Source organism: Portunus trituberculatus, chromosome 44 (assembly GCF_017591435.1).
Source record: "Portunus trituberculatus isolate SZX2019 chromosome 44, ASM1759143v1, whole genome shotgun sequence".
In the NCBI taxonomy this organism is placed as follows: domain Eukaryota; kingdom Metazoa; phylum Arthropoda; class Malacostraca; order Decapoda; family Portunidae; genus Portunus; species Portunus trituberculatus.
Window position 1 is genome coordinate 8,643,001 of NC_059298.1, and position 23,368 is coordinate 8,666,368.

General features: G+C 40.0%; 1 protein-coding gene across 5 annotated transcripts in view; it reads right to left on the reverse strand.

The window, feature by feature from the left end:
• Positions 1-1,695: 1,695 nt before the first annotated feature.
• Positions 1,696-23,368, reverse strand: part of LOC123518672 (serine/threonine-protein kinase unc-51-like) — a 96,637-nt gene continuing 74,964 nt past the window's right edge. For 4 of the 5 annotated variants that reach the window (XM_045279623.1, XM_045279622.1, XM_045279626.1 and 1 more), the window contains 16 exons: positions 18,140-18,172; positions 17,748-17,784; positions 16,479-16,529; positions 15,984-16,106; positions 13,974-14,208; positions 13,513-13,769; positions 12,816-13,020; positions 12,491-12,615; positions 12,008-12,273; positions 10,559-10,652; positions 9,776-10,036; positions 9,366-9,604; positions 8,769-8,907; positions 8,292-8,468; positions 7,073-7,215; positions 1,696-6,532 (listed from right to left, as the gene is read on the reverse strand). In XM_045279623.1, coding sequence (XP_045135558.1) covers positions 6,317-6,532; positions 7,073-7,215; positions 8,292-8,468; positions 8,769-8,907; positions 9,366-9,604; positions 9,776-10,036; positions 10,559-10,652; positions 12,008-12,273; positions 12,491-12,615; positions 12,816-13,020; positions 13,513-13,769; positions 13,974-14,208; positions 15,984-16,106; positions 16,479-16,529; positions 17,748-17,784; positions 18,140-18,172 — 2,601 coding nt within the window. In that variant the 3' untranslated portion in view covers positions 1,696-6,316. The remainder of the gene's footprint in view (positions 6,533-7,072; positions 7,216-8,291; positions 8,469-8,768; positions 8,908-9,365; positions 9,605-9,775; positions 10,037-10,558; positions 10,653-12,007; positions 12,274-12,490; positions 12,616-12,815; positions 13,021-13,512; positions 13,770-13,973; positions 14,209-15,983; positions 16,107-16,478; positions 16,530-17,747; positions 17,785-18,139; positions 18,173-23,368) is intronic. The other variant, XM_045279624.1, reaches the window with a different exon arrangement.

The window sequence follows — 23,368 nt, forward strand, 5'->3', positions numbered from 1 at the left end:
AATACATACATACAGACATATATATATATATATATATATATATATATATATATATATATATATATATATATATATATATAATTTGACCTATTTCTTACTTGCATTTGGCATTTTCTAGTTACAAGAACCTGGCAACTTTGCTGCTGTTGCTCTCTCTCTAATAGGCACAGATGTCATAAAAATCAAGAATAAGAAAATAAATACACCACCACCACCACCACCATATAGACCCAAATGGAGGAGGGAGAGAATAGTGGGGGAGTGGAGGTGAGGAGAGTGAACAACCTACACCACAGCAACAGCAGCGGCCTTCACTGTTACCATATGGAAGGAAAATTTTGCTAATCTTTCAGAGTTAAAGACAATCCAGAGAGAGACGGATTCGGAATGCGGGCCAGTAACCCTAATGTTTAATAAATGGTTCCTGAGAGAGAGAGAGAGAGAGAGAGAGAGAGAGAGAGAGAGAGAGAGAGAGACTTGCTTAGACCTGAATGCCAAGTGGAAAGCTAAAAAGCTTTAAGAACTTTCCATTATATTCTTAAAAGCCACTACCACCATCACTCACCGCAAAATTTCCTCACTGGTAGCAGCACCCTTCCACCCGTGAACACATTCGGTTAAGCACTGCTTCCCAATCCCTCTCCTCCCTTATCTAACAGCTCGAAAAGTCTCCTAACACAATGAATCTCCATCTTTATTCATGCAACAACAGCAACAGTGGTAGTAGTAGTAGTAGCAGCAGTAGTATATGTGCATTAGTTCCTGGTTAAGTAATAGCTAAGTTATAGCTTAATCAGAGTTAAGTGGTTCGCTTGTTATTTTGGGAGCTTATGTGTGAGTTTAGCTGGTAAGTTTGTGTTGCTGCTTCAATCATTGTGTATCACGATCTTATTATCTATTTCATCATTCTTCGCATAGTATGCTACACATCTGGACAAACTTTGATTCATCTTCTAACAATGAAATACACACACAAACACACAGAAAAAAAAAAAAACCCACTTGAGTAGCAAATAATTCACAATCTATAAACATGAATCCTTTAACCTTTACCTAAAAATTGGAGATACAGAAAGAAATGGAGGAGAGCAAATGTAAATGGGAAGAGAAAAAAAAATATCATCACTAAAATGTTGTGTTATCATATTCTTCCTCTTTTTCTTTCAGGAAAAGAGAGAGGAGGAGAAGTCTTCCTCTACCCCTTCTCCCTCTCTCTCTCTCTGCATGGATGGATGTATGCGTGGATGCATATATGTCACATTTGTCACTGTTGTCGCTAGAGTGGCTTTTGTTGTTCATGGTATGTGACTTGACAGTGATACGTGAGGCAATGTACTGCTGGTCAAGCCTCTGGCCAGGTCCGCGATGACAATCTGCCGACCATGTCAATATATACAGTATATACATATAGCTGAATAACTAAATGAATAAATAACTAAATAAATAATATATATATATATATATATATATATATATATATATATATATATATATATATATATATATATATATATATATATATATATGGAGGGACATTTAGAATAACACATTTCCTGTTATATCATACTGCATCACAACAATCTACTGATAGTAGTAAATAGCTGCTGAAACAGTGTTAATTAATACTTATTATTGAAATTGTGTACTAGTTCACTGGCTGATCAAGGGGCCATATCTTGAATAATATTGTCTAGCATTGACGAAACACATTTATTTACTAGGAATGATTGCGCTATCTTCTTACATGCAGCTATGTACATGTTTGTTTTGAGCATATCTTATGGTTATGATTTTCCTTACATTAGGTCTATTTTTTCTCAGGTATCACGGTACTCATGAATAATAAGCCTCACTTGAAGCAGGTAACTCTACAGCCTACAATAAATATATCTAGCAAAATATTCACTACTACAGATTGCTGTTAGGATGAAAATCAAGCTATTGAATATGTAGACTATATGTTTAAAAAAATATTACCCAGTTCTCCAATCAGACAGATATATGTCTGACTGATCACTAGGAAGTCATTATTTTTGGCTAAATTATCATGACATAATGCCATCACATATAACTTCTTGCAATATACAAAAAAATACAAACAATAACCAACTTCAGGCACATAGTGTCTGTAAGGTGTCTCTAAATGAGTGATACGCAGACAGTATAAATAGGATATTTGAGTCAAGCACAGCTGTTGACATTAATAGATCAACTTACTGACTAGACCTAATTAATGAAAAAGCAACAAAATTTCAAATGAATGGGTGGAAATAATACTATTATCAGATTAATAACTGAGATTTCCTCTACACACACATAAATATATTCATGTCAAAGTATTCATCACAAAACCAATCCAGATTGATTCGGCAAAATCTAAAACTGATGCAAGTCTGAACTGTTGTACATTTGAAATTCTTGGAAATGCACACGGAGGAAAAAAATCTAAATGACAGTGTTAGGCTTTCATTTTATTTGACTTCTTTTCTCTATTGTGTTTATCGTAAGAATATAAAATGACAGCCCCTGGAGGGCATTGTACTAGTTGCAAGAGTAGATAACATGAGCCAGCCAGTGCTCGCCACGACTAGTAGCCACATCAAGGCACCGCCCACACTCACCCTGCCAATACCACTTTTTTTCTTTTTATAAATGTTAGGAAATTTAGGTAAGTTTTTACTAAATTATGCATACTTATCTACATATGCCATTCAATAAAAGGGAAAAAAATATCCAGTTTATTATCCTGACCAAGATTATAAAGTTGTTTACACTTAACAAATCTTACACTCGGTCTAACTACAAGGTCCTTAATACTGCAGTGTGCCTGTCTTCTGAGGCCCATGTCTCAGATGGTAAGGGTTTCTAGTTCATTGAAAAACTAAAGACAAAATCAGCAGCATTATAACCATAGTTATATACCTGTACAAATAATGTTCTGCTCTGACAATTCTTAATATAATTAGAGGAGTCATGTAAAAAAAAATCTCACTAACAAAACAAAAAGATCACAGATGCTGTGGTTGGGGAGGGTCACTGCCACTCAGAATAGTCATGGGGTGATTCTTGACCTCAGGGTATTTAGCTTCCTAATCACAAGAGCTCAGGTCTGCATCATCATAAAAAAAAAAAAAATAATAAAATAAAATAAATAAATAAAAAAAAATAACAAAACTCATAACATACCAATACTAACAATAAGAGAAGAAAAATTAATAATAATAATGACTACAAAGTATTGTGACAGAAGACCTGCCAGCCACGAGATCTTGGACATTGCCTACAATGCCCACATACATACAAGGTACTCGACTAGAAGACAAATTTCAAAGAACAATGAAAACAATGATTCTAAACTCATGGAATCCTGGAGAGCCAGTGAAAGCTTATATGAAGCTAAGATATGGTTTCCTGCAGTTATAGTTGTTGATATAATTCTCTGTAGCCATCAAACTGTGTACTCTTAATTTAGCTACAAAGTTGCAAAACTAGTGTAGCTACAATATTCCTTCCAGAAAAGTGATGCTGCAAAATAAGACAAGAGCCAGTCACATATTGTCAAGCCCCTTTAATCTGTAGACCACCATAGATCAATGAAACTGTGAGTGAATGCAGGCATTATCTTGTTTTCCGTAACATTTCCTAGTTACACCACAACCTTTTGCATATTGTGACTTACAATACTCCTTTAACTTAAAAAAAGAGGATACAATGGGAATTTGTCACAACATGCAAAAGATAATGTGAATTATGTGTTGAACATTTGTTTCCTGAGCCACAGTTAACAGGATACACCAAAAAAATGGTGATCTTATCATGTTTGGCCACAACAATGTGATCTTATTTATTAAACTTAGGTTCACTGTTTATACATACCAACCAGAAATATTCAAGTCTCACAGCTGGAGAATTACAGCATGCTATTTATTTTTCTTAATGAACTTATGGTGGTCATCATCATCTAGAATGCAGGATATATCACACTACACAGGGGTCTCTCTGGCTTTGTGCCTAACTACAGCATCATATCATGTAGTAATCACATTTACTTATGTCCTCAGCATTATGTAGCTTCACATAAAACAATGATAGTGGTTGCACTCACCCAGGTCCTCAGCATGTAACAATGTGTTTATAATAATTAGTGTCACATCCCTTTATTATCAGTCTTTTTCTAAAATGAAATGTAAAACTCCACTCTCATGAATGTAAAGTCTAAGTACATGTTTCAGTTGCAAATGCTTCAACTGTGAATAAAATGCAAAGGTGAGATTGAAAGCTTATGAAACATACAAAACTCAAGTATGTATAGAGTAAAATCACTAACACACACAGACACACTCATATATACACAATTGCTTAACTAAAACTTTGTGGCAATTGAATCTTAAGCTACATTTTTCCTGAGTAATTGTATGTAGATCTGAAAGAAGAGGGAAATAATCCATGCTTGTAGATCACTGTATACATCAGCTAAAACTTATGCAATGTTTCATAAAAGAACCCATACAGAAATCAGGTGTAACATAAGGTAGTGAATACACAGATACTCAACCTAAAGCCCTTCACTTCAGTGTCATACAGACTCTCAGGGTGATGCCTGCAGGAAGCCAGTGGTGAAATGATTTACTCTATGACCATCCTAAATCCCTTATGAACTAAAGCTACACTGGCAGCACCGCCACTACAACTGCATGAATCCTGACCTATACACTGTAAATACTCAGATATCACCAAAGAGAGTTAGCATAAACTATTGTAAAAATATCCATTTCATTAAACAGAATATCAAAAGTAGCAACATATAAAAAAGGGATTGAGGAAAGTGAGCACAGCATCGTGAGTGAGAGAAACAACCCAGAGACAGCCCTGTTCACTCCCATCCCTGCTTTAGTCTTTTTTTTTATTATTTCCTGTTAGGAATATTTCCCTGGTGCAGTTAGAAAAATAAATGAAAAAGAAACAGCAGCTTTTTCTAGTTTTGCAACAAATAAAACACCATAACAGCTGGGCTGAGACTTCTGCACAGGGACACCTAGGGAGCTCTCCTACAGTAACTATAATTTGTTATCTAGTTTGCATCCATAATGGAAATACAACACCACTGCTTCATTACTATACAATACGCATATCTCCTATTAGATCTCTTGAGGAAAACTAAGGCATTGGCATTGCCCCCATTTGGTGGCTAGCATTGTCAAAATTTACATTTATCAGATAAAATAAGGCAAATAATCATCCTCTTATATGAAGCATTCATTCAGTCACACACCTGAAATATGCACCAGCTAGAACATAAATTATAGCTCTCTCTCTCTCTCTCTCTCTCTCTCTCTCTCTCTCTCTCTCTCTCTCTCTCTCTCTCTCTCTCTCTCTCTCTCTCTCTCAAACACTCAGACTTTGGGAATGATTTTGTCCTGTATGTAGCTTGACTTGTATCCATCATGCATGTCTGGAGTACTTGTTCAGAGAGATTACCTGTTTTGACCACATGTGCATGTACACACACTCATACATACAGGTAATGGATATTATGACCAGAACTTTGCTTGAATGGTACTCAAGTACAAGGATGTATATAATATAAAGCACATACAACATTGCTAATTTACACAGCTCAGTACCATGTGTGATATATGTGTATGATAATGTTCACAAATAACTTTCTTACCAGCAAGTCAAAGGGGCATCAAGTAAATGACCATTATATAAGACTGCCTTAAGATCAAGTTACACTGGGAAGCATTGTCTTTAAATATACAAATACACTGACTGGCCTCACAAGTATTATATCTCCTATCCCTTTATTGTCCATTTAATTTCACAATTGCAAATCATAGAGAGCTACTTCAATAGCTTCGATTTTGTAGTTTAGCAAGTCCCTCCTTTTTTTTTAAATTATAATGAACTCCATGCCTTTTCTCTCCCTTAATGCTAATATGTTCAACTTTCACTCACCCTTTCCTTATCCTGGATTTCACACAACATATTACATCAATATTTTAATTTGTTTTTGTCAAACCTAAGAAGACTATCATGAAAACACTTCTATGTCCGAAGCATGTTTAAATAAAACTCAAGCTTGATGAATTTTGCTCATTTCATTTTTTCAACTGAATACCCTGTAGTCACCACTCAGGGCTTTAACCTTATGAGATATTATCACACCAACATAAATAATGTTAAGGAGTTGCTGACACACTGATGAACACAGGCTTACAGTGTCCTCACAGAGTCTTCAGTTTATCTCGGCTCTCATCACAGTCTGGATCACTGAGATGAATGTGTGGTCATCAGTGTGTTGTAGCACCATGTCTTACGCCTCGTTGGTGTTGTATGCATGAACAATTCCCTGCTCATGGAGGAGGAAAAGTCGCCTCTCTACGGCCTGCTTGTAACGTGTCAACAAGGATCTATCAGAGTCGTGGGCCACCTGCTGGGCCAGGGCATGAAGGAGGATTTGGGCTGTTTGGTATCTTCTAAAGCACTCCTCAGGCTTACCAAACAGCTCATCAAGAGCTGCACTCTGGCACTAGAAGATGAAAAGAACAATGATAAAAGTACTAGAATAATAAGACTCCAGCAAACTATGGATACTGTATTAATGCAGTAAAAATGATATAAGTAAAGTTGCAAACAGAGTTCTCCTCTTACTCAAAACTCATTGTAATGGAAATTAAGTAAAAATCTGGATGATGAAAGGCCTTGGAAAAACATTACAGCATTAGTAATTTTCCTTGATTCATTCTTGTAAATCTGTATTATATACTTATTCTTATGAACATAGCTTGGTGTGATCTCCCACACATGGATATAATTACAGTTCAGTATATGTTATTAATCTAAAGTAGTCAAGTGATGTAGTGATTAATATGCTAAAAGAATACTGTAGCTGTATTTCTTGTGTACTCTAAAAAGATGATTAAAAGCTATAGAACAAGAGCACTAGGAAACCTTCTTTATTCTTATTGCTAATATGACATTGGATATAACCTAGTTTTGTCCCTCCTACTCTTAGAATTTCAGCCTGAGGTATAGAGGATAGCTAAGTTTTATGTAGTTAGTAACTCACCATTTCAATTGCGTAGTTATATATCAATTTGTCAGCTGTGATAGTGGAAGTTCTTGATTCAACTGCTGCAACTGTTCCAGAACTACTAAGCTCCTTACATACACTCAATGCCTGCCGGAACCGCTCATTCAGCACACCAACCACTGCAGAAAAAGATTCACTCCAATTCACAGGAAGTAAAAAATTACCAGAAGAGTGACATACAACATAAAACATAGTTGTACTACTCCTTCAACATATATTTAAATCTGCTTACATCAAAAGAAACACAGCACATGGTGATGCTATTTTGTTTATTCCTTTCCCATCTAGCACCAGCTTGGTGTACCTGTACTAACAACCTGTCAAGTAGTTAAGATCATTTATATAATTGGCTACTTGGATGCCATTCACCATGTTTCCCGTGACCAATGGAAAACCCCAGAGGTAAGATCGAAAATGGGAGTCAAGGACCATAACAAGGTGTTGCAAAAAAAACCTGAAGTAAGAAAATTGATTATTGCAAGGATAAAAAACTGAACAAATACATTGCTGAGAACTAGGATAGAGGTTCTCTTTTTATAACATATGGGCTTTTCACGGGAATTAGAGAACCATTATTCCAGGTAAGGCTTCACTCGGACTGTGGCCAGGATTTGAATCTGTGCGCTTGGAGGCCTCTCGGCCCCTAAAGCGCATGTGATTCTATTGTACAACTCCTGGAGTTTCACTATGTATATTCCAATGTATACTGTGCAATACTTTAGGTGTAAGGTATAGAGTTAAAGTAGTTGATATAGGTTACTTGGCAAAACTTTGGTCCCAATTGCATTTTTTTCCCATAAGAAGTTAACTTCACATCTCAATATTTTGAATCCCAATCAGTATGTTTCATACCAATTATGATTGAAGTTTATGATTCTACTGAATTCAAGACGTTTTTTATATTATTTTTTCATTTCTTAATCATACTGAAGCCTCTTATTCTATATTATCATTCTTAAATACAATCTACAATAATTTTGCTTCCACTAGTTGAATCTGGCTTTGCTAACCCCTTTTGTTTCCTCATCCCATAACTTCATATCATTTCCTCTTCCATCTAGCGTAATCTATGTCCTTTATCATTCATCCATCTTCACTGTTTCCAAGAATATATCAGTGTCCAACAAAATTTCAACATAGTTGGTAAACATATTTAGACAAGTCAAATTTTATTGCATTCCACAAGGTTGCTCACCATTCTTTACTGCATTGGAAGGTTGAAGTCTACTCGTTGATTTCTCATGCTTGGCAAGGGTGAGGGCTGAATTGAGCAGTTGAAGAGCCCTCATATACAACACTAATTGCTCTGCTCTTCTCTGCCATTCAGGTGGAGGAGTTGCCATTGGAGAACTCTCAGACTCCTTGGGAGAACCTATGAAATCAAATATATGACATTCTAATGGAGTTTTTTTTTATCATTTTCAACTTCTCTAAACTTTCTCCTATGATATCCATATGACTGCAATGACATAATATTATGTTTTATAACATCTGTAAGATGATCCTTCAAAATCGTGGTGCAGATTGATTTTTCCAGATGCAATACCTTGAACTACATTATCAAAACTTTCATACATCTTTTGGAACAATTATGGTGACATCCCACACTAACTAGTTACGTTTATTCACTTCATGACCCAAACTTTTTGACATATAACATGAATGTGCTGACCTGCAGACACTGATTCCCTCATGGTAGTGTTATGAGTTAGGGCTGTGATTGGAGCTGAGCGAGAACGGGCCAGTTCCAAGATGCAGTCCACCAGTGCTAGCACAAAGTTCAGCTTGGCCAAGGTTTCGTTGTGTTCTCTCTATGATATGGGAAAAATATTGTAAATATATTCCAAGGTGATTAAATATATGAACAAAGTCAACTGCTACTACCTTTTTTATCTAATTCACTACAAAATCTCAATCTGAAATTAATTTGTTTGCATTCTAATGGGTATAATCAAATGTATGCAAAATGCAGATATACAGTACATTTCTTTTTTATATTCATATATATCTTAAGATACAAAAATAATAATAGGATAAATGAATGAATATATAAAAGATACCTAATGTAATTTGTTGAACAAAAGTACTTGTCTCCTGAAACTCCACCAAGGGGATAGTCATAACATAAGTCTCTATATACTATAATTTTGCCTGCTTCATTTCCTGCCATCCATGATCTCTCTAAGGTTAGATATTAAGTGCATATAATCAACTATATAATTTACTCTGCATTTCATTTAAGAAGACAGTGCATGAGGAAGGTCAATACCTCCATTAAAGTTTCCTGATGGAGGGGGGGTGCATAGAAGGCAACTGTGTCATGGCCTTCTGTGTGGCAGCCACCCTGAAAGAGGAAGGAATGTGGTGCAGACTGGCCAAACTGCATCAGTTGTCTGCCACCATGAGGGGGACTGGTTGCATGTTGTGCATGCTGCCATTCCAGCAGATGTGACTCTGTTCGGGATCGGTGCAAGGTGCTGCTTTCCACACTCATGTCCTGTGCACCTCCTGATGAGACAGAAAGAAGTGTCACAAATAACATTTGTAGCCTTAAATAATACCTTGAGATTTTAACCATATAGTATAAATGATAACCTAACATCACAATCAAACTTAATATCATCAACTTGGGCCTGAGAGCAACAGCAAGACAAGACAACACTACACAGGGACACTGACCCATAGTGAGGTCACGGGAGACGGAGGTCATCTCAGGGAGGGTGATGGCACGGTGGGCCAGAGGCAGGTTGGTGGTATTACCACAGATGTCTCCAGCAGGGTTGTCCTGACCTCCCAACCCTAGCTTAGTAGGAGAGCCCAGGATAGGGGGGAGCATGGGAGGGGCAGAGAATAGCTGGGGAGGCATGAATGGGGGAGTGCGGCGACCAGACTGACGGAGGGGGGAGTTGGTGGGGGTGAGACGGCCGCATGGGGTGTTGCCTGAAGCACAGTAACAGTAGCACAATTATCAGGAGTCCCTTACACCACATGAATAAAACTTCAAGCTTCAATAATGCTACATCTATGCCATAACAACATATGAGTGAAATACAAATTACAAAACATAATGTCTTAAACCTAGGAAAGGTGACATTTAATCAACTTTATATACAGTATGTCTCAAACCATCCATTAAACTGCAAATACTCATGCCTGGAATTTTGGTGAATGAATGACATTTACTACCCAGCTGTGATGACTGGTGTCTTCTCAAATCAAAAGCATGCTATCATAGTATATAAATGAGTGTATGGTGAAGTGCACAAAAATATTTCATAATCAGATGTCAGCTACTTTATCATTACAACAATTTAAACTTATAGAAATAATTTTAGTGAATCACATGATACTTTTTTGTGTAGAAGAGAGAAGAAATAAGGAAATCTAGCATTAATCATCAAGCTGTTTCACACTTGGCAGACATTGCAGAAAGACAGAAACAATAACTGAAGTCAGGCTTACCAGTTACTGTAGTGGGAGGAGTGGTGGAGTAGGAGCTCCCAGAAGTGGACCGTCGTCGGCCTCCCACTGGTGGCTCTCCAATGGTGAACTGGACCTACCGAGTACAGAGTGACAAAATAAACAAATGACGAAAAATGTATATATCTTTTCATAGACTCTGGATACCTGATGTGTGTTGGCAGACCTACAGAAATATTAGGCAGGCAAAGTCCCAAAAAGAAGAAAAAAGCATCCTGACTTTATTTTTTTTACCTAACCTCACCAAATTTTCCATGTAGACGACCACTATTAATTAACAGTCTGATGGAACAAACCCTGCAGCCTCACCATGAATTATGTGATTGAGTGGGAAATTAGGCAGCATAGGAAGAAAATGATAGGAGAGTACTGATGATGATGGTAATGATGATATGTTAGGTGGTAAGGAAGAACACTACTAAAAATAAATATAGTCCTGAACATTATAATAGACTGTTGGTAGACAGAGGCAGACGAGACTTAATAATTAAAGAACATTGATGAAAGTTAGGCGCACTCTCTCTCTCTCTCTCTCTCTCTCTGCATATTACTGCAAGTTATCTTTTTAGACCACTAACAGTCAAGAAATAATTTCTTTTTCTCTTTATAGCTCTAACCCCTTTATAAAAAGTACTAACTGAACTTTACTAGAGAGATAACACACAATTTTGCAATACATACAAAAAATCCTCTGCAAAGGACAGGAGTGTAGGCTATGTATGTCTACTCAGCACGAGTGACACTGTGTGACAAGTGTTTGTGTAGAGCATGTTATGGTGATGATCCTTTACTCTTCCATTTACTGTTTATATAACATATTTATCAGAAATCTGAAGATATCATCACATTCAGAAAACTATTTGAGTAATTATTACTAAGCTACTGCAAATTGATGCAGACACTATTTTCTCATGTCAACTCATCATATTTCTGTTAATTATTTACAAAGGTTTCAATATATGTAGATTCAATAATCACTCCTGAGTGTAACGATATGAAATAAAATATACCAAGTACAGTATGAAGTGATATTTTACTCAAAATTTGAAAGAGTATGGAAGGTAAAGAGTTCTGCCTGCCTATGTGACGTGCTGTTGCAAAAAACAGCCTCCTGATGCATGTCAAGTATCCGTATGGTCTATGATCCTTTATATCCATTATGTACAACTGACCCTAGTGGAGTGTGGAGGTGAGGATCAGTCCACTCTCCTATAAGTACAGGCTAAAATGAGAGAGAATGTATGTGAATATTATTATGAATGTGAAGGTATGTCTGTAGATAGATGGATGGACTAAATGATTAACAGGTAACCTGACTGATAAATAAATAGTTAGTTGAATGCAATGTAAATTAGAACAACACCTTATTTCAAAGACAAGAAAGATAAAAATATCACATTTCTAACGACAAGGTGTAGTATTAATGCTTACTGCAGGAGGGGATATGGATGAGAGATCTGGAGCTTTGTTGTCAGACACCCGTCTCATGTTGATGGGTTGGGAGCGTGGTGGAGGGGAAGGTCGACTGGGTGAGGCTCCCTGTGGATGTCTCGGGGACTCTGGCTGATGGATTTGGTCAGAAGATCCCGAAGAAGTCATCTGGTGGAAGGTGGCGCGCTGGGAAGGCACTGGTACTGGCTCTGCAGACCGACATGACTCACTGCTACTACTGGAGTGTGTACTGCCACTGCTGCCACCTGTAAAATCATCATCAGTGAAATGCATAAAACTAAATATAAGAAGGTCATGTCCAATCAGAATAACATGGGTGTGTCATACATCACATCATAAACAATACACAATATATGTGCAACAAGCTTTTGTAATGTTGAAAAAAGTCATATGTATATAAAGGACAAAATTGATCTTCAATACAGTTAAAAATTATAAAATTTTTCAAGAAAGAAAAATGACCTTGAACAGGTAAGTGTGATGGGCGAGGGGAGGAGGCCAACTGAGGTGTGAGGGGGCTATACTGAGGAGGATTCTTCTGGTACATCATTCCTCCGCTTGGCTTTGTCATGACACGACCACTCCATCTATAATACAGAGAACATGAATAAGTCAATGATCCATTACACATCTGTCACTAATACACATGTAAAAGACACAAACACAATGAAATCAGAGGGCATATACAGAGTTTTCATTTTAAAATCTATATAAAATTTTCACTTCAGAAAAATTCCATATTAATGACTAAGGTATTTTTCATTCACTTTATTCTAGAACCACTGACCCTTGAGGAATCCTGGAGGCTTCTGGTTCATTAGGAAGCTGTGCTGGCACCATAACAAAATCTTCAGCCTCCTCTTGTTGCTGGGCACTGGAAGCCCTGGGCACAGGGGTGGGCCGGGGGACAGTGGCTGCAGGAAGGTCTGGACCACCACCACTGCGCTGCTCCACACTCATTCTCAGGTCCTCAGGTGAAGGAGGAAGGTTAGCTGAAAAGGACAAGTTATTTGTTAATATACAGTACACTGTTGTTATTTCACCTTTTTTTCAAATCATATGTAATCCCATGCATCCCTATAATATAACTGAAATACTGAAGTAACTTATTTCTGACTAGCTTATTTGCCCTTAAATAGTCTTTCTCCATTGAGAAAAAAGTCTTATGTTGGGATAACTGAAACAAGACATTCCCAGTCATCATATAAGTAAAAGATTATAAAACTAAACACTGCAATTTTCCATCCTGTGAAATAAGGCATTCAAAATAAGGAGAGGGATTAGAAAGTGACTTATCTACCAACCAATAAAGAAACATAGTGGTGGCAGAAGTGAAAATTAAAGATGACCAACCAGAACTTAATCTAAAGACATGATTCATCCGTGATTAAGTTTAAACAAAACTTTCAAATCTCTTATCCTTTATTGTGGATTATAAAAGGCTACCAAATTCAGCTTAAAGGTGAGGGAACAGCAGTACTCACCAGTGGGAGGACTAGGGGAAGGCTCAGCTGGGTGGGCAAAGGCTCCACCCCGTCCCACAGTTTTGGGAGCAGTGGCAGGTGGGGAGGAGGCTTGAACTACTGGTGGAGTGGGGGCAACAGGTTTCTGGCGTGCAGGATCACCCATGCGGATGAATGGATGGTTGAAAAAAGTCTCAAAGTCCATTCTATCCTTGGCATTTCTCTTCAGCAGTCCATTGAGAAGATCCACTAGCTCAGAGGATGTTCCAGAGGGTATCCTGCAGGCAAGTAGACAATAAGTATTAGGAAAAAAAAAAAAAAAAAAAAAAAATCCATGGTGCAAAAAAAAAAATAAATAAATAAAAGAATAAATAAATAAATAAATAAAAAATAAATGTATAAATAAAATTTTGAAGATAATGACGGGCAAGAATGTTAACAATAAAAAAAACAAGAAAGAAAGGTGGTAATAGAAGGCTGACCTGGGAGCGAGGTTGGCATTCTTCTCGTAAAACTGCTTGAGTGCCTGTGGCGTTTGGGCGTGGAAGGGCGCCTTGCCAACGAGACACTGAAATACTATGGTGCCTAACGACCACAAGTCAGCCTTGGCGTCGTACTGAATAGACATGATCACTTCAGGCGCCATATACATCGGAGAGCCGCATAACGTAGCTGCCATCACTCCATCTTGAAGGAATCTAGCGAACCCAAAGTCCGCTGAAAAAAAAAAAAAAAAAGACGTTAGACTTCAAATCACGAAAACTTTACAACTCACTACAAAATGCATTATATGTTTCCTTATCTTACCCCCAAAGCAACACGGTCCAGCTCGCCATCACGACAGAGTTGCAGTAAGTGCTTCGGGGAGTCGGGATACTTTCTAGTGGTGGATCCGAAATAAATTTTCACTCGACAGACTTCTATGTGTGTCAGACATCAGTGCACTATTGTCCACTGATATAAGACATAATTCAAATATGAGAAGGTTTCATGCTTCATGCTGTGACATACTTGTCAAGTTGTCAAATTTCACCCATCAAGCGTTAAACTCATGCATTTGATCTCCATTTCAATCTCACGCGCATCACCTCTATAAAAAAAAAAAAAAAAAAAAACTCGCATTTCTAAAAATATTTCCCATACATTCTTTATAACATACTTTCCGAGAGAAATTGTCAAACCGAATTTTTCGGATTATAAAACATGCTTTCCTTCAGTTTGTACGCCAATCAGCAATCGCTATACATATATCGCGCTTTGTTGTTGTTGTTGAGGAGATGCAGGGGGCTTCGCCCCTCTACACCCCCACCCCCACCATGGCGTCGCCCTGGACCTAACCAGGGGCTGAGCGGCTTGAGCTCCCTCGAAATCTGCTTCCAACTCTTTGGACTTACAGGGGTTGACAGCTAAGTTGTGAAATGTGATGAAACCAGCCTACAGGATCCAAATACGACACACAGTTGTGTAAAACAGCATTCCCTCAGAGATCTGTCATGCATAGAATGGAAAAGACCAATGAGAGGATAAGAACACTTTTTTGTAGTATATACCTTAGGGTTATACTGTGACCCCCATCCGACCTCCGTCTACACCCCTGCCTCTTCACTTCAGTATTCAAATCCTTGAAGTAAACTTTTTACTCAGCGTTTAAAGGTTGCTCATTATTACTGACAAGTACGGCGACACGCTTTTCTCATCGTGCAGATAATATGTTACATCAAATAATAACGTCATCTGGTAACATCTCTTGACCTCGTCCTGGTCGCTTCACCAGCCGCTAAAAGAAAGTTGTGCTGCATCGGCAACACTCATCTCAGTCCAGAGTAAAAAGAAAAAATGACTTGGTAACTGCAGGAACCTGTTTGGCCGCGGCAGACAGCGCGGCGCTTGTTCACTCTCCTCATGGCAACCTCTTTCTCTTTCATATATCTCTCACAACACTTAGCTGATGCTGCATTTATCCTCTTCTTCGTAAAATTTTGTAGTGAAAATCAAGCTGAGCAATTAACAAAAGAATTATTCCCAGTTTTCCATTTCCAAAAATAATACTCGTAGCCACTGCATAGTGAGAGGCAAGGCACGGAAATTGGTAATGCGGAACATCGAACTAACTGGCAACTTTCACCAATTATCTGACGACTAACACAGCAGAATGACGAAACAAACACAAACTCACACTTTTCTCTTCCCTGCCTCGCCCTACATTAGATACCGCCAAACCACACACACACACACACACACACACACACACACACACACACACACACACACACACACACCTTAACACAACGCATGCGCACAGCTGCAACCTTCCCAAGAGATGCATGAATGTAGTACAGGCAAACATCACGACCCGTGACATCGAAGTTTGAAAAATAAAAAAAAAAAAAACTGTACAAGTACACTGCCATTATCTATTATTTTTATAGCTTCTTTTTCCTCCCTGGGTTCAGTTAGTAGTGTCTGAGGGTGAGGATGAGGAGGACACCCACCGATCTTGAGAGTGATGAGGTGTGGAGGAGGATTGGGCTTCCCGGCGTGGGCAAGGAGGATGTTTTGAGGCTTGAGGTCTCGGTGCACTATGCCCTTCCCATAAAGTGCTCTCATGGACTCAGCTGTAATAAGAAAGTACAAACATTAAATCATACTAACTTATTCATCTACTCTGTATGTATTGCAGCTTATCCACATTTCTTTTTCCCAAGTGCCATCTACATATATACAACTAACACTTAATGTTCATCATACGATCAGTCCCTCACGCCTAACATTCTTGACACTACTGTCCAGGCAGAGGGTGTAAAGGTAACCAGGTCCCCGAGATCAATACATGTACCAAAACATGCGGCCTAACGGGAGTGCGTGCTGAACGTCTTCCAGAGAGAGAGAGAGAGAGAGAGAGAGAGAGAGAGAGAGAGAGAGAGAGAGAGTAGTGCAGATTCCCGTGAAAAGCCCACATGGTATAAAAAAAAGTATTTATCACTTACCCATTTGTCGAAGGAAGAACCTGATGGTGTCCTCACTGAGGGTTCCCTTAGCTGTAAAGGAAAAAAATAACAATGAAAAAAAAAGAACACTAATGCGTATCGCCACATCAGTACAACAGGAAGACAAACACACGTGTACACCAATACAGATCAGTATCTCTCACACGTCGATACGGAACAACCAACTGGGTCTATGAAAACTGATGGACGACAATTCAGTTAAAACTATCATTCCGGGAGAGATGACTTTGAGGGTGTGACACGTAGAGGGAGGAAGTTAAATGAGATCCACACATACTCCCTTCCATATACGAGTATACTAAACGTAATAAAGCGATACTACACAACTGTGCAGAAAATAGTGCGCAGTGAGCGCTGAAGAAAGCATTCATTTTTATCACATATGGAAAAGAAAGAAAAAAAAATAAGCACTAAAGTCAAGGCTAAATCAACATGTGTGTTTGCTCAATCTATGTTTCCTGAGTAAAGAAGGATGGCTCTTTCTACACCTTCAACTTACAGGATGACAAAGAAACTAAAGTCACTCGTGGGGAAAAAATAAAAACAGTAAAACTCAGTGGCTTGCGGAGGGAAAGCCGGAGAACACGGAAAATTTCCCAGGTTAAATTTTCAGAGATGGAAATGACGCAGGAAGTTAAAAATACCACTAAGAAGCAGAATGTACATAATCCTGGTAACCTTCCTTTCCCCTGTGATCTCTCAGAGTCATCCAGAAGCCAAGCGAGGTCACAGAAGCGTCAGAACCACAGAAAAAACATAAAGGTTACGATATCACCTGGACGGTTCGCTTTAAGGGACTGAGAGATAAAGAAGAGAACAAAAACACCTATTTGATGATAAACTATTAGAAATGAGTGGCGAAAAAAACACGAATGAGGAAATAACTCTATCTGACCGAACAAAACACTCATGATAAGAGAACTTAGCCACAACTGCACAACGGTAAACCTATTTGGATGTAATCTAATCTAACTTAACGTAACACCACATCATTTCGTACTCATCTATGGGGAATATTCAATAACGAAATATTCATCTTACTTTCCCAAACGCATCAGAAAACTAAAAAAGAACCACAACGATACAAAAAGCAACGAAAGCCTTAATCTTCAATTTTACAACCTTATTCATTTTTAAAGACACAAGAGGAAAGGAAGCAGGTTCTCTACGCTCGGAATCACTTTAGCCGCGGGGAAAGTGAGGTGTGAACGTGACTCCAGAAGGTCTGGACTATGGACGAGTACTCACCCTGGAGGTAGTCGGCAAGATCCCCGCCATTGCAGTACTGTTGGGAGAGTGAGGAGGAGGGATTAAAGATACTATAATGTAAAGTTAGGGTTAGGCCGTCGAGAGAGAGAGAGAGAGAGAGAGAGAGAGAGAGAGAGAGAGAGAGAGAGAGAGAGAGAGAGAGAGAGAGAGAGAGAGAATGAACAATGAAACAAGTTAAAGAAATACATAATTGATAAAGTGATAAAATGAAGCACAGGTGGACGAAAGTAAAAAAGAAAAATGCAGAGAAACTATTATAACATCGTATTCCATTACTATTATCATTTTATTTTTTTCCTCACAAGTGGTGAGTCACACAGAGCCTTGCTGTGCGGAGCGGCAAGGACTCCAGCAGGCCGGGGCTTACTCACCTCCATCACCAGGTACACGTGATTGGCCGTCTCCTGAAACAATGCAGAGAGAAACAAGGGTCAGACAGACGGTCGATAGTCCTCCTGCCAATATCAAAGGTACGAAACACAAGAAAGTTTGCTCGAAAAAAAAAAGACAAAATAGGAAAAGAGAGAAGAAAGAACATTACCACACACACACACACACACACACACACACACACACACACACACACACACACACACACACACACACCTTAATCTTCACCACCTCCACCTCTACCTCCTCCTGCCTACTTCACTCATTGGAAAATAATGACCATGTCAATAAAAAGAAGACTGGCATATTAACACAATCATGACTTGACAGTGAATACTCATACTCTCTCTCTCTCTCTCTCTCTCTCTCTCTCTAGATGGTATTTTGTCCACACTTGAAACGATGAGTGATTAATCAAAGGTGTACAGGAAAAAAAAAAAAGACGTTCTGATCAATAAGAACGAGAACAGCAACAGTGGCAGTGGATCAAACACTAAGTACAAACAGTACCAGCACCATCACCATCTTCGCCACCACCGTCACCACCACCACCATCACTAGCGACAAAGCCAGACCGTCGGAGGCAACATGACCACAACACGAGAGAGAGAGAGAGAGAGAGAGAGAGAGAGAGAGAGAGAGAGAGAGAGATGTAAGGGACATTCCTGGACGAGGGATAAGCAGTATATGTTACGATAAGTGGAGGATAAACAACACATCTGAATACACTGAAGGCCAGAGAGAGAGAGAGAGAGAGAGAGAGAGAGAGAGAGAGAGAGAGAGAGAGAGAGAGAGAGAGAGAGAGAGAGAGAGAGAGATGCAGAACTGTAGAAGCATCGCATCAGCAAGTCAGTGGAGGCTGCGAGAAATCACGTGCGAAAATTTTCTCTCTCTCTCTCTCTCTGCTTTATCATAACAATTTAATCCACTCTATATACTCTAGTAGTAGTAGTAGTAGTAGTAGTAGTAGTAGTAGTAGGTAGTATAAAGAACATACATAGATAAATACAGACAGACATGCATATCAATCCTAGTGCATGACATCGCACACCTTTCCCTTACGCATGAAAGCCTATGTGGAGTGACAGAGAGAGAGAGAGAGAGAGAGAGAGAGAGAGAGAGAGAGAGAGAGAGAGAGAGAGAGAGAGAGCGTTAAGAAGAAAGGTGCTGGGAGGGAAAAGAATCACCGCATTAAACTGTTCAAAAGTTGCACTGAATGTAGAAAGTCGAGCTATTAAATATACTGGATTGCTGAACTGGAGCGTTAGGGATTAGAATGTGTGACAGATGTGTGTGTGTGTGTGTGTGTGTGTGTGTGTGTGTGTGTGTGAGAGAGAGAGAGAGAGAGAGAGAGAGAGAGAGAGAGAGAGAGAGAGAGAGAGAGAGAGAGAGAGAGAGAGAGGGTGTGGCTGTGATGTTTTCGACAACCATTATACATTATTCACAGCTGCTCGTTACTGTAATCGCACCTCTTCTTCACTAAGCCTATCCAGAGAGAGAGAGAGAGAGAGAGAGAGAGAGAGAGAGAGAGAGAGAGAGAGAGAGAGAGAGAGAGAGAGAGAGAGAGAGAGTATACGAAAACAAATACGAGGCGGACGCAGGAGGAAGAAAGGTATAGGATGTTGGTTGGGTGCTGGTCCACTGGCGTTACTTGGCGCATGGCGGGGCTGGCTGAGGCGGGGCATGGCTGGGCACGGCGGAGCGAGGCGGGGCGGGATTGAGTGAGGCGAGGAGGAGGGTTACCGTTTCAACACCCTGGCATTGGGCATCGGGTACCTCAAGAATAACAAGTGGATTTCTAGCTGCCCCTGGGAGCGGTGCCAGAATTATTGCGAAATCCTGACGCACTTCACTTAAGGCGGCGGAAGTGGTGGTGGTGATGGTAGGAGGAGGAGGAGGAGGAGGAGGAGGAGGAGGAGGAGGAGGAGGAGGAGGAGGAGGAGGAGACTGATAATGCACTGATAAATGACATCGACTGAGAGAGAGAGAGAGAGAGAGAGAGAGAGAGAGAGAGAGAGAGAGAGAGAGAGAGAGAGAGAGAGAGAGAGACCTAGATTCATTACCTAGAATTACAGAAGCTAACGGAGTTTAGTGATGTAAGACAACTCACTAAAATATGTAAATACCACCACCACCACCACCACCACCACCACCACCACCACCACCACCACCACCAGCCCCCCAAAAATAAAATGGACAGCAATAAGAGTAGTAAGAATCGTAGCCTTCAAGAATGCGTATAGAAGTAAACCCACGCCCTTCTTCCCTCCTGGCTAAAGAAACACACACACCCACGCCCCTTGCTCCTTCAAGCATGGCGGAAGGGCGGCGCTTCCCAAGGGGTTACCGGGGACGCAGGCAGGCGGATGCGAGAACAGGTCACCTTTATACCCTGGGTCACGAGAGAGAGAGAGAGAGAGAGAGAGAGAGAGAGAGAGAGAGAGAGAGAGAGAGAGAGAGAGAGAGACTACGTTACTGAGCTTTAATTTTCAAAGGATACTACTACTACTGCTACTACTACTACTACTACTATTACCACCACCACCACCACAACAACAACAACAAAACGTGCATTTTCGAATACTTTCTCAATTAGCTTTTTCTAAGAATCATGACCACTGACTGACCTCAATACCAGCACACACACACACACACACACACACACACACACACACACACACACACACACATATTTCCTTTCTCAACACGTATTTAAACTCACAAGTAAGCAAGCGGGTCAAGAAGCCACACATTATAAACGGACGAGAGAGAGAGAGAGAGAGAGAGAGAGAGAGCCTGACCATCATCACGTGACTTATATACCAGCTAGTCTCCCTCTCCTTGCCATCCACCTAACCATCCAAAATAAACCTCACCTATCCCGAAACCACCCAGTAGGCCACCTCGACCATACAGTACCCATTCAAGCTATTACGAAGTCAGCAAACCACCTACCTAACCACCCACCATAAACCTTACAAATCATTAAGCCACCTAGCAACCCAACCATCCAAAACGAATCATATCCATCTTAAACCATTTAACATAACTTAGCAAGCCAACCTAACCACCCGGAATGATCTGCACCCATCCCCAAGCCAGTCAGTCAATCAGTCAGTCAGTCAGCCAGCACGTGTCCCCTCCTGGCGATGCATAGAAGTGCCCGATAAGAGATCACAACTGCGTACACCATCACACACATCATAGCTGGCAACTGATGCACGGCGCCGCTCCGTCTGCTCCGGCGGGATGTGAGAGTTATGTGTAGAATCTAATAATTGAACACACATTCTGGCTTCGTCTTTTCCTCGGTCAGGTGAATGTGCTGTAACATCTTTTTCTTTTCTTTGTGGCTTTTATTATCAGGTAAGCAATACATAGGGTGATTACTTAATGAGGTGTTCGTTTTAATGAAGATGGTGGTATTAATTTCTTGTGGCGAAGAGGAATGTGGTTGTTGTAATTCATGTCTTGTCGTGGGGATGAAGAAGAAAAAGACTGTGTGTGTGTGTGTGTGTGTGTGTGTGTGTGTGTGTGTGTGTGTGTGTGTGTGTGTGTGTGTGTGTCATTGACCTCTCCCTCTCTGCATCTTACGTAGGGATCATGTTCCTTCCCCCCATGACAACAATGACTTTTGGAGGACAACAATCAACAGAGGCGGCGGCGGCAGTGGTGGTGGGTGGTAGCCGAGGGTGAGGCATGAAGGCCCTTGGGATGACGTCGGTAATGCAGCTGCGAAAATGTCATCAAGAGGAAGAAGGAAACACAAAGAAAGAGTAAACATTACCAAACCTATACCGCTTTATGAATGTGTTATTCATGGAGGAGGAGGAGGAGGAGGAGGAGGAGGAAGTTCTAATAATCATCATCTCGCGGGGCCATATGCGCACTCCCTCCTCTTGGCTTGAGACACTGTAACGCTGGGTCAAGGTTTGAGTTAACGAGACCACTGAACTCAATATAAACAGCGGGAAAGTCTGAGCGATGTAAGATGAAGGGAATATCCTGAAAGAGAAAGCGAAGAAAAACGGGAGAGGGGAAAGATTTTGGAGAAAAATGTTGGCTACTTTTTAAACGCCAAGTTGAAGGGGAATGTATGTTAGTATGTTGTTTGTATGCAACTCTTACCTTACCCCATTCCTTCACACCCAGCTGGCTCCTTTCTGGCACCTTCTTCACCCTCTCTTCTTTTCCTCTCGTGCCCTCACTCTTTTTTTTTTTCCTCCCAAGCTTGAACCTCCTTTCTTTGTGCTCTTCCTGAAGTTCTTACTTGATTTTATATATAGACATTCGAGGAAGAGGACAGAGAAACTAAACATGACAAAAAAAAAAAAAAAAAAAAAAAAATATATATATATATATATATATATATATATATATATATATATATATATATATATATATATATATATATATATATAAGTAGGTTGAGAAGTAGTGATTATATTCCACTCAAACAAAGCGTCCCAGAATGACAACTTCTTTCCTGTATATGAAGGTATGGTCTCTCTCTCTCTCTCTCTCTCTCTCTCTCTCTCTCTCTCTCTGTTGGTATACATTATTTATACCTCCAAGCTACCACGTGTGTGCCGGGTGACTGCCTCTTCCTCCTCCTCCTCCTTAGACTCCTCCTTCGTCCCAGACTTTACGTTCACCACTACCTCTATCACCATCACCACCACCACCCCTCCACCGTGACTTGTGAGGTGGCTGACCCGGTGTCCTTGAAAACCTGCCTGCCTGCCTGCTTGTCTATACGCCTCTTCCCCATCTTCCTCTCCTTCCCTATCTTCAGTGTCTCCACCTTCTCAGTCTCTACCCTCTTCTCCTCCTTTTATTCCTTCTCCTTCTCCTGTTCCATTTCCACCCCTTTCTCCTTCTCCAATCTCTCCTCCTGCACCTCGTTTTATCTTCATCTCCTTGTCCTTGTTTTCCTCCTCCTCCTCCTCCTCCTTCAGACCGTCATCCTCCTCCATCACATCTCCAAACAGACGATAACATTATAATTATAGATAGAACGACACTCCAACAGGTGAGAGAGAGAGAGAGAGAGAGAGAGAGAGAGAGAGAGAGAGAGAGAGAGAGAGAGAGAGAGAGAGAGAGAGAGAGAGAGAGAGAGAGATGGTGTGTGTGTGTGTGTGTGTGTGTGTGTGTGTGTGTGTGTGTGTGTGTGTGTGTGTGTGTGTGTGTGTGTGTGTGTGTGTGTGTGT